Source organism: Epinephelus moara, chromosome 7, assembly GCF_006386435.1.
Source record: "Epinephelus moara isolate mb chromosome 7, YSFRI_EMoa_1.0, whole genome shotgun sequence".
Classification (NCBI taxonomy): domain Eukaryota; kingdom Metazoa; phylum Chordata; class Actinopteri; order Perciformes; family Serranidae; genus Epinephelus; species Epinephelus moara.
The window spans coordinates 3,177,375-3,189,333 of NC_065512.1; the positions used below are offsets into that span (position 1 = coordinate 3,177,375).

The 11,959-nt window shown below is 43.8% G+C and overlaps 2 protein-coding genes across 2 annotated transcripts; one reads left to right on the forward strand and one right to left on the reverse strand.

Moving 5' to 3' along the window:
- Nucleotides 1–112: 112 nt before the first annotated feature.
- lcmt2 (leucine carboxyl methyltransferase 2) lies at nt 113–8,182 on the forward strand. The gene is made up of 14 exons (XM_050048460.1): nt 113–313; nt 1,744–1,868; nt 2,473–2,554; nt 2,673–2,853; nt 2,953–3,109; nt 3,511–3,700; nt 3,798–3,905; nt 4,019–4,106; nt 4,186–4,413; nt 5,329–5,574; nt 5,667–5,764; nt 5,967–6,154; nt 6,267–6,402; nt 7,775–8,182. The coding sequence occupies exons 1-14, from the start codon at nt 266–268 to the stop codon at nt 7,937–7,939; spliced, it is 2,040 nt and encodes a 679-aa protein (XP_049904417.1). The 5' UTR covers nt 113–265; the 3' UTR covers nt 7,940–8,182.
- Nucleotides 8,183–8,305: 123 nt separating this feature from the next.
- Nucleotides 8,306–11,856, reverse strand: crygs2 (crystallin, gamma S2). The gene is made up of 3 exons (XM_050049567.1): nt 11,711–11,856; nt 9,273–9,546; nt 8,306–8,583 (listed from the first exon to the last, which is right to left on the reverse strand). Exons 1-3 carry the CDS (start codon nt 11,854–11,856, stop codon nt 8,311–8,313), a joined length of 693 nt encoding a protein of 230 aa, XP_049905524.1. The 3' UTR covers nt 8,306–8,310.
- Between the last annotated feature and the right edge of the window lie 103 nt (nt 11,857–11,959).

The window sequence follows — 11,959 nt, forward strand, 5'->3', positions numbered from 1 at the left end:
AATAACAAATATTCCCCTTAAATTGTAAATAATCTGAATGGGCTTCTGAACGGGATTCCCTGACCGAGAGTGTGGCCTCCTGGCCGCAGGGGGCGCCAGAGCGCAGACAGGAAAACACCCGGAAGTCTTTACCACGTGAAGGATGTTTGAATTATATTGATGTGTAGACTCCACTCAGCACTGAAAACTATCAACATTAATTAAATACACTTTATAATGTGTGTTAGAGTTTACCCGCGAGGTGATGTGACAGTTTGCTGACGTAATGCCAACTACAAACAAAAAGAAGCAGAAGAAGGGGAGAGACACCGCGGTAAATCTGACTTTACTTTCCTCTACTTGCTGCTTATTTACTGTTAATGTTAGAGCTAGCAAACCTGATATCAAACGTATGTAAAATGTGTGGTACTTGTACTTTATTTGGGTAACTTATTTCTGTTGCATGGCACCATATAGTTCAACACTACTGCAGCTCAGAAGGGTAATATTGTGCTTTTCATTTTAATTAACAGCTTCAATTACTTCACAAATAAAGATTTCACATGCAAACTTGATGCTCTTATAGGATATGAAGCTTTGATATAGATTAAACTACCCCAAACAATGTTTAAAACACCTTAAAAATTAGTAATAATGAAGAAAATAATTAGTTTAGCTGCCTTTAGAAGACAGGCTGGTTCAGCTCTGTCCACAGAGACAGGAGGCAGAGCAACATGAGAACAAACTTCATAACAAAAATTAAATGTAAACTAAGATTTTGATTCACTCTCTGGCCAGATTGAAGTGCAACATCTACTTGGAGAAATAGTGTCAGTTCCATAGATGCAGCAAAATATGTCAGTGCATGTCACAGCCTGAGAGACAACCAACACAACCTATAGATCATCTCATCACAGATCACACTCTGCCTTTTTATTTACTCCTTCACTTAATGTTTTTTCTTTAATTTTGTATTAATACTTTACTATTAATTGTTCCTTAAATAAGTTAATTACCTATTATAGCCCATTGCAGTTAATTGAATTCACTTTCTTAAATTGTAATTGTGGGGGCGTCGGTGGCTTAGTGGTAGAGCAGGCGCCCCATGTACAAGGCTGTTGCCGAAGCGGCCCGGGTTCGAGTCCAGCCTGTGGCCCTTTGCTGCATGTCTCTCCCTCTCTCTCTCCCCCTTCACATTTCACTGTCCTGTCAATTAAAGGCAAAAAATGCCCTAAAAAAATTGTAATTGTGCTTTGGCAACACATATGAAATGTCATGCCACTAAAGCTTATTGAATTGAAATATAAGTGACTGTAAAATATCAGATGCTCTTCAAGGAAAGGACCAATAGTCATGTGAGAATTAAAAGCAATGCCTGTCCCAGTATACTCAGAGTAGAGGTCCATGGTATGAGCTGGGATAATCTTTTATTCACATGTATGAATAAAGAATTTTTAACCATAATCAGAGTGCCTTGGATGCCTTGTTTGACTCTCAGCCCGCACCATGGACATCTACACTGAGTAAGCAGGGACAGTCATTGCTTTATATTCTTATGTACTCACTCCTTGTGATTAACATGTAGACTTGGGTGCACATACACAGTAAGAGCATGAACGTAAATGTATAGATATGGATAAAATGCAGATTAGATTTACTACTGGCAGAAAGTAGCCTGACTCAAACTGGTTACAGGCTGAGGCATCTGCAGTATAAAGGCTCTGTTGAGTTGTTTTTTTTTTGTGTGTGTGTGGCTGGACCCAGGTACAGGGGACCAATGACAGCAGTGTGGTGAGCAAGGTGTCTGCTGCAGCACAGGGCTACTTCCAGGATGTCTTCCTCCAACACTTTGTGTGTAAAGTGGCCAGGAGGGCCCCGCTCATCAACAGGTCAGCGGTGCATGGGACTCAGTGATCGAGGTCACAGTCACTTTATTAAACACACAATGTACCTTTGCAGGAGTTGGCCTTGGTTGAAAATGGCGGTGTGATTTATGAACATGCACTGACAAAGAACCGCCTCACACTTGGGGTAGGATGAAATTAATCTTATGTGCAACGGAAGAGTGCAGGTGGAGCAACGGTACAACAAGCACAGATCACATATCATCACATCACACTGTGTACCATGGGATGATGCATAAAGCAGGTCTGATGTTACCTGCTTTCAAAAGACTTATATGTACTGCAAGGTGATAAAAAATTGTTAAGTATTAATAATGACAGAATGACATCAAAAAAATGAATGACAAATCAGAAGGCCTGGGATTAGGACTGTAACTACAGTACCACTTATTTTTACTCTGGATTGATCTAAAGTATTTTTTCTTGGTTATAAAACATTAGAAAGTTGTGGAAATTAACCAGTTTTTCTTAGAACTCAATATTATGTCCTCATATTGTATACAGTTGTAAACAGACCACAGTGTATGATAATAACAACAACAATAATGTGTTGTCAAATTAAAGTCTTTGGTGTATCTGCACATTTCAGGGGCTACTACGTGCGCTGGCGAGCTGTGGACCACTGTGTGAGGAGGTTCCTACACATCACTGAAAACTGCCCCAAAAGACAGGCAAGTTACAGCATCATGTCCAACACTGTTTTATATAGAAGGTTTGCATTATGAAGGGTGGCATTATTTATTTACCATCATTTGTCTCTCTCTGACATTATCTTTCCCCTCTTGTTAGATTTTGTCTTTGGGCGCAGGATTCGACTCTGTGTATTTCCGCCTGCACGCAGCTGAAGCACTCGACAGGGCTGTTGTTTTTGAGGTGGATTTTCCTGATGTCAGCCGGCGCAAGGCTGCTCTTATCAACTCTAATAATACACTGAGGGAGATGTTAGACCCCCATCTACCTTCTCTGACAGGTTTGTCATTCCGTCACACACTTCACTGAGATTCAAAGAGATGTTCTTTGTCATATATCATAATGTTATATTCATGAGCATAAACCTGTGTGTGTTCAGGACCTGTATTTGTGTCCAGTGGTCAGTACCGTCTGCTTGGGGTGGATGTTAGAGAGGAGTCCCAGGTGGAGGAGGCTCTGGGTGCAGCTGGGCTGGACTGGGCTGCCCCCACCCTAATTCTCTCTGAAGTGGTGCTCACCTACATGGAGACACAGTGGTAAGGACTGCTGTTTGGAATATAAGCTATGTGCTGCAGCTCTAATGAGAATGTTTTCATGCTTCCGTGCCGGTGATAGCTGTGGCCAGAGGCATCGTGTTTTCAGGTTGTCCGTTTGTTACGTGATTTTCGTGAATGCAATATCTTAAGAACGCCTTGAGGGAATTTCCACAGATTTGCACAAACGTTTATTTGGGCCCAACCATGAACTGATTAGATTTTGGTGGTCAAATTTCAAGGTTACTGTGACATCACAAAACACGTTTTTGGCCTAACTAAAATTTCACACTAATAGGACAAAATGAGGTGATGACATTTTATTTCCACAAGGTCAAAAGTCAACTTCAGCGTGACATCTCGGTGTTCTGCAAAACTAGTCTGTTTCATGTTGTGTCTTCCAGGGCAGATGCTGTTATTCGCTGGGCGTCAAAGCACCTGCCACAGTCACTCTTTGTGATGTATGAGCAGATACATCCACACGATCCCTTCGGTCGGATCATGCAGGATCATTTCTTGAAGCTGAACTCAACTCTGCACGCCCTTCAACTTTACCCGGACACTGTTGCTCAGAGGCGCCGCTTCCTGGGCAAGGCCAGTACATTCTTTAAACTATGTCTTGTTACTGTTGCTATTTGCTCTGTGCTGACAAGTGTTTAATCAGATAGTATCGTGGTGTTTTTGTCTTCAGGGCTGGGAGCAGTGTGTGTGTCTGGATATGAATGACTTCTACCTCGGGCTGGTATCTGAGGAGGAGAGACACAGAGTGGAGAGCCTGGATCCTTTTGATGAATACGAGGTTAGCTGTTCAAATGTCTTCTTATTTTGTGGCTTCGTGCTTGTCTCTCTGTTTTATAAAATCAAACCTCCTCGTAATAATATTAAACCTGGTGACATCTTGTCAACATTCAGGAGTGGCACCAGAAATGTTCCCACTACTTCATCCTCACTGCATCTCAAGGCTCTTTGATGGCACAGGTTTTACTCGAGCCTGCTCCAGGTAGCTGTCACTTTATTTCCCTCTTATAGAAACCCACAGTTCCTACTTTCAACTAACAATGTTTTGTTGTTTGGCTCAGTATCTCCAGTGTCATCCTTCTGCCCATCTTGGAGCTCCACAGCCCTGAGTGTGCAGACCATACCAGTTTGTATGGAGGGGCTGGGGATGGCGTCCACCTTGGTGAGCCCGGGGCAGGTCCTGCTAACAGGAGGCTCAAGTAGAGGAGGCAGGGGGCCAGTGACCTGGATCCTCCTGAGGGGCCAGGAAGGCTGGACATCTGTTGGTGTTGAACCATCAGTAGATTTAGGTGAGAGAGCTGCTTCTGATTTTTTTTGGTTCTCTATCAGTAGGTGTTTTTGCTCCTACACTACATTGGAATCAGCAATTTAACACTCACGCAGGACTCAGAGTGCCTGGAAATTTCTCTCCAAATCCCAGTATAGCAGGCTTGTAGTCGTCAGATTTATTTATAAAACACATTTAAAAACAGCAAACGTTGACTTAAGTGCTTCGCAAAGAAATAAAAGCAGTGATTGGTCACGAGATCTGGGGGGTCAGAAGGTGGAATAGGAGATGAGCAGTTCAAAAATATAAGCAGGCACTTTAGAAAACAAATAAAAGATTTTTGAAATCAATTCTGTGAAGAGAGGCCAGCTCTGGGGTGATATGGTCTCTCTTCCCTGTACCAATGAGGAGCTGCATTTTTAACAAGCTGCAAGCGGGACAGGAGGAAGTTGACACTGCATAGATCACAAGGTTTGAGCAAGAGGTAAAGCTGAGTGTCGTCACTTTCTAAAAATAGACCCCAAAGGAAGCATATACAAGTAAAATAAAATGGGGCCTAATATGGAGTCTTGTGGTACACCACAGGAAATGGGTACAGAGGAAGAGGACACATTGTCGACTGAAACAGAGGCAGCTCGGTTTTGTACGTAGGAGGCAAACCACTGTAGGGTCAGTCCCTGAATGCACACAACATGCTGAAGACGGTCCAAGAGGACTAAGTGATCAATAGAGTCGAAGGCAGCCAAGACGTCTATAAGAATTAATACTGTGTTATTTCCTGTAGCACTGAACAAAGCATCTGCTCAAAATTATTTGTTCAGAAAAGCTAGTTGGTGTTAGCATAACAAATTATCTCTCTAGCTGTGTTATCAAAAGTAAAGTGAGACTGATTTTACTTTCAGTGTGAACAGGTGGTTGTTGTGTTTCCTTCTCCCAGGTGTGCGACTCTACCACACAGCTACCTCTCTTCCTGGAGGAGGTATCATGGTATACGGTGGTCGCTCTTCCCCACTCAACCCAACCAGAGGCCTTTTCAGAGTCATGCTGGACCCCGGTGGTCCACCTGATCCTCCCGACTCAGAGGACAGAGAAACGGTGAAACTTAATGTAGAGCAGGTGGTCTGTACGGGAGATCCACCGCCGCCAAGATGGAGGCACACTGCTACTGCAGTCAGTCGCAAAGGTGAGATATAAAACAGGAAGTTATGTGTGATTTCTGTCTCTCACTCATTTATTTTCAGCCTACACAAAAAAGCTTTCTCATTTTGTCTGTAGGCAAAGACTTTCTGTTTGTGTTTGGCGGAAAGAATGAATCAGAGGCAGTTCTGGGTGACGGATACTTCCTGTGTCTAAACCAGCAGCACTGGACTGAGGTCAGTGTCTTTTCAAAACCTTTGAGGAAAAACCTGCTATTTTTTGGTTTCCAGTGAGAACCAAATTTGTTGATTCTGAACAAAATAATTTTTTGACGAAATGCCCCAAACGGTTCAACATTAAGTGGGGGAACTGGTACTGAACCTGTTCCATGTTGGAGGAAAAGAGGTAAGAGTGTGTGTGTGTGTGTATTATTTGCAGGTCCCAGTAGAGGGAGCAGCACCAGAGGCTCGTCATTCCCACTCAGCATGTTCCTATCAGGGAGGTGTGGTGGTGTTTGGAGGACTAGACCGAAGAGGAGTGCCACTGGGAGACACAGCAGTGTTAAGGCCAACTGACAGAGGCTTCTCCTGGGAGAGGATAGAGGTGCAGCCTCCTCCTGTTCCCAGGTCTGATGTTTTTCTAACCCTCCCTATCATTCACTTCATCAAATCCAAACTCTTAAGACCGTGTCCTGAAGTTTCTATTTAAGGAAACCACCTGCTGTTTGCTGTGTTTCAGGTACTCTCATTCTGCCCATGTGATCGGTGAAAAGCTGGTTGTGGTTGGTGGAGTGTGGCTGCATTCAGATGGTGTACCTGGTGTCGTCATGATCAACCTCGCCACACGCAGCAGTGTGGAATTCAGTCTGGACACGGTCAGTTCATATGTATTTCTAAGAGACCGATATTACGACAGTGGCTATAACTGATATTCAGTGGCTTTCACCACAGGTGCTAAACATCTGGGGTTATTGCCCAAAAAGTGGCATCAAGTGCTACACAATGTACATTTTTATCAATGCATTTTCATTGATCATGTTGCCTTAGGATGGATCTATAGACCCTTTTATAACCGACATTATTGAATAAATGTCCGGTTGTTGCTTGTTCAGTTGTCAGAACTGAGATTCCAGCAGCAGACTCAGGTTCTACGGGGTCGGACATTAACTTTGTGTTCATCTGCCACTGTGGCTGGTGGATTCCAAAATCTTTCAGCCACTGAATAGATTATTATTATTGTTTTGGCTGATGAGTGAAGCAAATTTAGCAGCCATTCACATGTTTTACCAACTTTCTGCTGGTGACTGGTGCTAATTTCCAACCATGATCACAACTGTTTCAGAACAAAAGGTGTTTTGGTTTAAGGAGTGACTATGTCAGCTGGTGACTTTCAGCCGGATGCGTTTGTAGTTGCTCGTTGTAACTTGGCACAGATAATAAACTTATATGAGTACTATGTAATTAGAATTGATTTAAGTTAAATTGGAGGCTTTTACAAGGACGCCTACGTGTTCACATGTTGCCTTCGATACCAGCAACCACGACACATTCGGCTAAAACCAGTTTACATAGTCACTTGTTAAACCGAAACACTGGCGACATCTCTGGCTGCGAGCCTTAAAACATTGACTACCACTGGACTGAGGACAGGATCAAGAGTTCTCAAGCTACAGTGAAACAAGCAGAATTCATGCTTGGATAACAACTATCATTGAGCTCTGAACTATGCTCGCTAGCACACCAACAACACAAAATGCAGGTACAGACTTCTGTCAGGACATCACGTTAGTGTTTTTTAGGTTTGTTAATTACAGCACAAGCTTCATACAGAGTCATCTTGTGTCCTTATCTTTGACTTTAAGACACAAACTCTGAGTCTGTCATGGCATTTGACATTCTGCACATAACCATATATAAAGTAGTCAGTAGCATTTAGTGACTCGTATGGTCATAATTTCTCGCTGACATACATGCTAACCCGACATTTCTCCACCGAATACATGTACATATCTGACCACTCTGAGTATTGGGCTACTTGCTAATGTCTTCAACCCACTATCAGCTAAATTGTTTATGTAGCATTAGCAGTCTTTGATGGTTAATGCTCTGCATAGCTTGACAAGTTGCTGCACTCTGCTATACTTCTGTTGCCAAACTGCATGCGCATCATCATCAAACTGTACAAAGATCAAATAGACAAGACGCTGGGTGATAACTCCCTGTGTGTGGGTCTTCTGTCATCTCTAGACCTCTGTGCCCTGGCCTCTGATGCTGCACTCATTCTGCTCTGAGCTGACGGACTCTGAAGAACCAGAGCTGCTCCTGATAGGCGGGGGAGGAAACTGTTTCTCTTTTGGGACTCACTTCAACCCTCAGCCTGTGACTGTGGACCTCAGACCTGTGCTGGGATGAAGCAGCCTTAAGGGTTTCTGTGAAACTGTTAAGCTGCTCAAATTAGTGACTTAAAGTGAACCAACTATCAGACATCTCAAACAGGATATAATGGACGTTATTTGGGACATTCTGAATAGAGCTTACGTCTCCAGACACTTGTTATTATTGAGCCCTGATGTGTGGATGTCTACAGTGAGTATGCAGGTTGAAAAGACATTAAACATTTCATGCATAGAAAAATCCAAAGAGACGTCCTTGGTCTGCTTATTGGACAGGCTTTTATTTGTGAGACCTCAGTTCAAAATCACAAAATAATGTAGTAAATTAAAATCATGGTCAAATATCGACATAGCAGGTTGCTTTCTTTTAGATTTTGGATGGAGGTGAAATCATTCAGTGAAGCGCCTGAAGGACTGGACCGCAGGACTGACGGCACCCCAGTCGCCAGGCTTGCGGTATTCCCCCTTCTCCAGGAAGTATTGCCGTCCGCGGTAGTTGGGGTGCTCGTAGAAAACCCACCAGCCGTCGAACACCTTGCAGGAGTTGACCTCCCTCCAGCGGAACTTCTCCAGTAGAGAGGGGCAGTCCTCTGTGGCCTCAAAGGCCTGGCCCCCGAAGTCGGCCTTCTCATACAGCTGCATCTTGTACAGGGTCCCACTGGTCTGGAAGGGGACGGGAGGAAGCAGGGGAGGTGGTGACAGGGTTAAAGTGGAAGAAGGGTGGAAAGGGGACGCAGGTGGAGAGTGGTGGTTAGTGCAGGGGGTTGGGGTAGAGTCGGGAGGGGTTGTGGGGGAAGAGAAAGGGAGAAGGGGAGATATGTGGGGAGATGAGATGTGCATCTGACAAAAGGAAAATGTTTGTAGCATTGCATGTGTAATTAGACTCATCATGGTTATCTGGTGTGACGCACCACATCAATCAGATAACTGACTTCTGTTGCTGCATTTATAAATAGCACAACACTGCACACATGCTCGTACTAACAAGATTGATTTTTGTATGAAAGTGAGGTCCCTGATTCTGCCTGCAGGCTGTGGGTCGGCTGGACCGAAGCCCGATCATACAAATAGACTGAGCCACGTATTGGTCTCCATCGACAAAGCCCTGCAGTCACTGGGAGCATCAACACCATCCCATGACCTCTGTGCTGTGCCTGTCAGTTTGTTCTACTCTCCTGCGCTCACTGTGGCTTTTATCAGCTCGCTCCGACAGCCTGAGTCATGCACCTTAAGTTCATAACCCACACAGAGCTTCACACCCCTGCTGTAGGTCAAATCTGTACAGGTTAGTGCACGCAGTGTTCCACACACTCAGTGAAATAGGTCAGCAGTGCAGATCACAGGCAACTTACAAAGTGGACCATCTTGCAGGAGCTGAGGCGGTCGTTGAGGCCCATCCAGCGCTGGTACTCTGGGTACTCCCCCCTGGTCAGGACATACTGGTAGCCCATGTAGTTGGGCCGCTCGTACACCACCCAGGCCCCACTCTCAACCCGGATGGAGTTGCAGCGGCTCAGGTAGGCGTGGAAGTCCGAGCAGTCGCTGTCGCACTCGTAGCGACGGCCCTGGAAGTTCTTGTCCTCGTAGAAGACAATCTGGGGGACGACACATGGGAGTCTTAGCTCTCTTCCATATTTCACATTGGGTGGTTCGTCTCAGAGAGGTCAGATATTTCCTGAGCAATCACACAAACTTTACAATAAGCTTTTCTGACTTCATAAAGGCTTGAAAAGCATTCTTTTGGCAGTGTTTTACAGCAGATAGTGCAGCTTTAAGTTCAAGCTGACTGAAGCCATCAGCACCTACACCTGTCCAGTCCCGTCAACAACACTCGCCTCACCTGTGAACCAGTTTAAAATAGGTTCAAACCCCAGTAACACCTCCAGAGAGGGTCACATAAGCAGCCGTATCCACGACCTAAAGCCACACAGTCATACTTCAGCTCCATGCCACAGTGTTACCTGACTCTATGTCAGTGCCAGTCCCACTCTGTCTGAACTCACCCTGCCCATCTTGATGTAATGTGTTGGATAGCCTTGGTGATGGCGGTGGTGGTGCTTCCCCTGAGGTCTCGATGTTGCACTGTCCCCTCTCCGGTCCCTTTTATATCCCCACTTCCCCACGTTTATAAACAGCAACAGTGGAGGCAAAAGGGGAACAATCGCTTTGTCATGAAAATGAGATCCAAAAATTGAGTCAGTGATTCTAGTGCTATTCAGTTTTTCCAGAAAAGCGAGGAAGGATTACGGCATAATGGCCGGGCATGGTAAGCGTCCATTGACCCCACTTCTGTACTGGCTGGGTCCAGTGCCCACCCCTCGCTGCGGCTCTCGCACCGTGCCATGTGTTACACATGCCAGCTCCAGCAGCTTGCCCCCACCTGGAGAGGACCTGCCAACTCATGACTTATTCTGCCTTATGGATGAATCCAGACAGAGCAGAGTCCACAGGTGGAGGAGGTGCTCAGAAATATGTCAGAAGTAGAAGTAGCAAAACCACACAGTAAAAATACTCCATTACAAGTAAAAAGTCCTCCGTCAAAATCTCACTGAGATTAAAGTGCAGAAATATTATCAGCAAAGTTTACTTAGAAGGATCAAAAGTACTCTTTCAGAAAAAAAGCCCCAGTGGGTGATATTAATGCTTATATGTTATTATATATTGAATTATTATCACTAATGCAGCCATTTAAAGCAGCATTTTATCATAGTTTTTGGTCCATGTGGAACTAATTTTATCTATTTTACATACTGTAGGGTTGTGCATAACTGCATTTATTTTAAAAAGTGCCTAACAGCAAAGTAAGTTGTATCTATAGTGGCAGAGTTCTGAGTGTATTACAGAAATATAAAGTGGCACAAAATGGAAATACTCAAGAAAAAACAACTAACTTAAGGTTTCACCCAGTGATGGAAGCAGAATGCAGATCTTTAACTTAACCAAAAGTAGCATTGGTACAGTGTAGAAATACTGCGTTCAAAATCTGAAGGAAAAGTTCTTAAGTGTAAGCATCAAAATATACTTAAAGTACCAAAATAAAAGTACTTATTGGATCATAATTATTTATGCATTCATGTGTTCATCACGTTCATGTTGCAGCTGGTAAAAGTGGAGATAATTTTTTATATACTGCTGAGTACCTAACGCAACAATAATAATACATAATAATTTGTAAGTTGATTATATTTTGTATTAGTAATTTAAATCTGCAAAGTAACTAATGCCAAAGAAATGTAGTGGAGTAAAAACAGGGTGTCTACAGGTATCTTACACTTAAATTTAATCTATTTTAAGACCTTCTTAAGATTATTTAAAACCAGATTTTTGGACAAATCATCTTTTTCTTGTTCAGGGGTAGGATTTATGTGGGTATATAATCATTAGAGTGAGTTAGGTTAATCTACATTTGCCAACAGGTAGGTGAAAAGTAAAAAGACTATTAGGTTCAAAGGTTTAGAGATTTGGTGCATCAGACACTTTGGTGCATCAGACACTTTGGTGCAGAAGAGCGTGACTTATTTTGACAAAATGAAATTAAAAGATGGATAAATGAAATTACGTAAAATGTTTGTGGCAATTAAGACCTTATAAAATCAAATTTAAGGCTATTCAATGACTGTTAAGGCCCAAAACTCTGCTGCCCGGATCAACCCACACCAAATCATCCGACCACATCACCCCCATTTTTATCCAGCTACACTGGCTTCCTTGTCAGTACTGAATTGACTACAAAAACCTTCTGCTCACCTTCAAAGCCCTCCACAGCCTAGCTCCCACTTATCTCTCTGACCTTCCCCAGGAGCACACCCCCTCCCGCTCCCTGCGCTCCTCCTCTGCTGGTCTCCTGACCATCCCCACCTCACACCTCAGCACCATGGGTGCCAGGGCTTTAAGCTGCACTGCCCCCAGGCTCTGGAACTCCCTACCTCCACACATTCGACAGTCTGACAGCATAACATCCTTTCAATCAATCAATCAATCAATTTTATTTATAAAGCCCAATATCACAAATCACAATTTGCCTCACAGGGCTTTACAG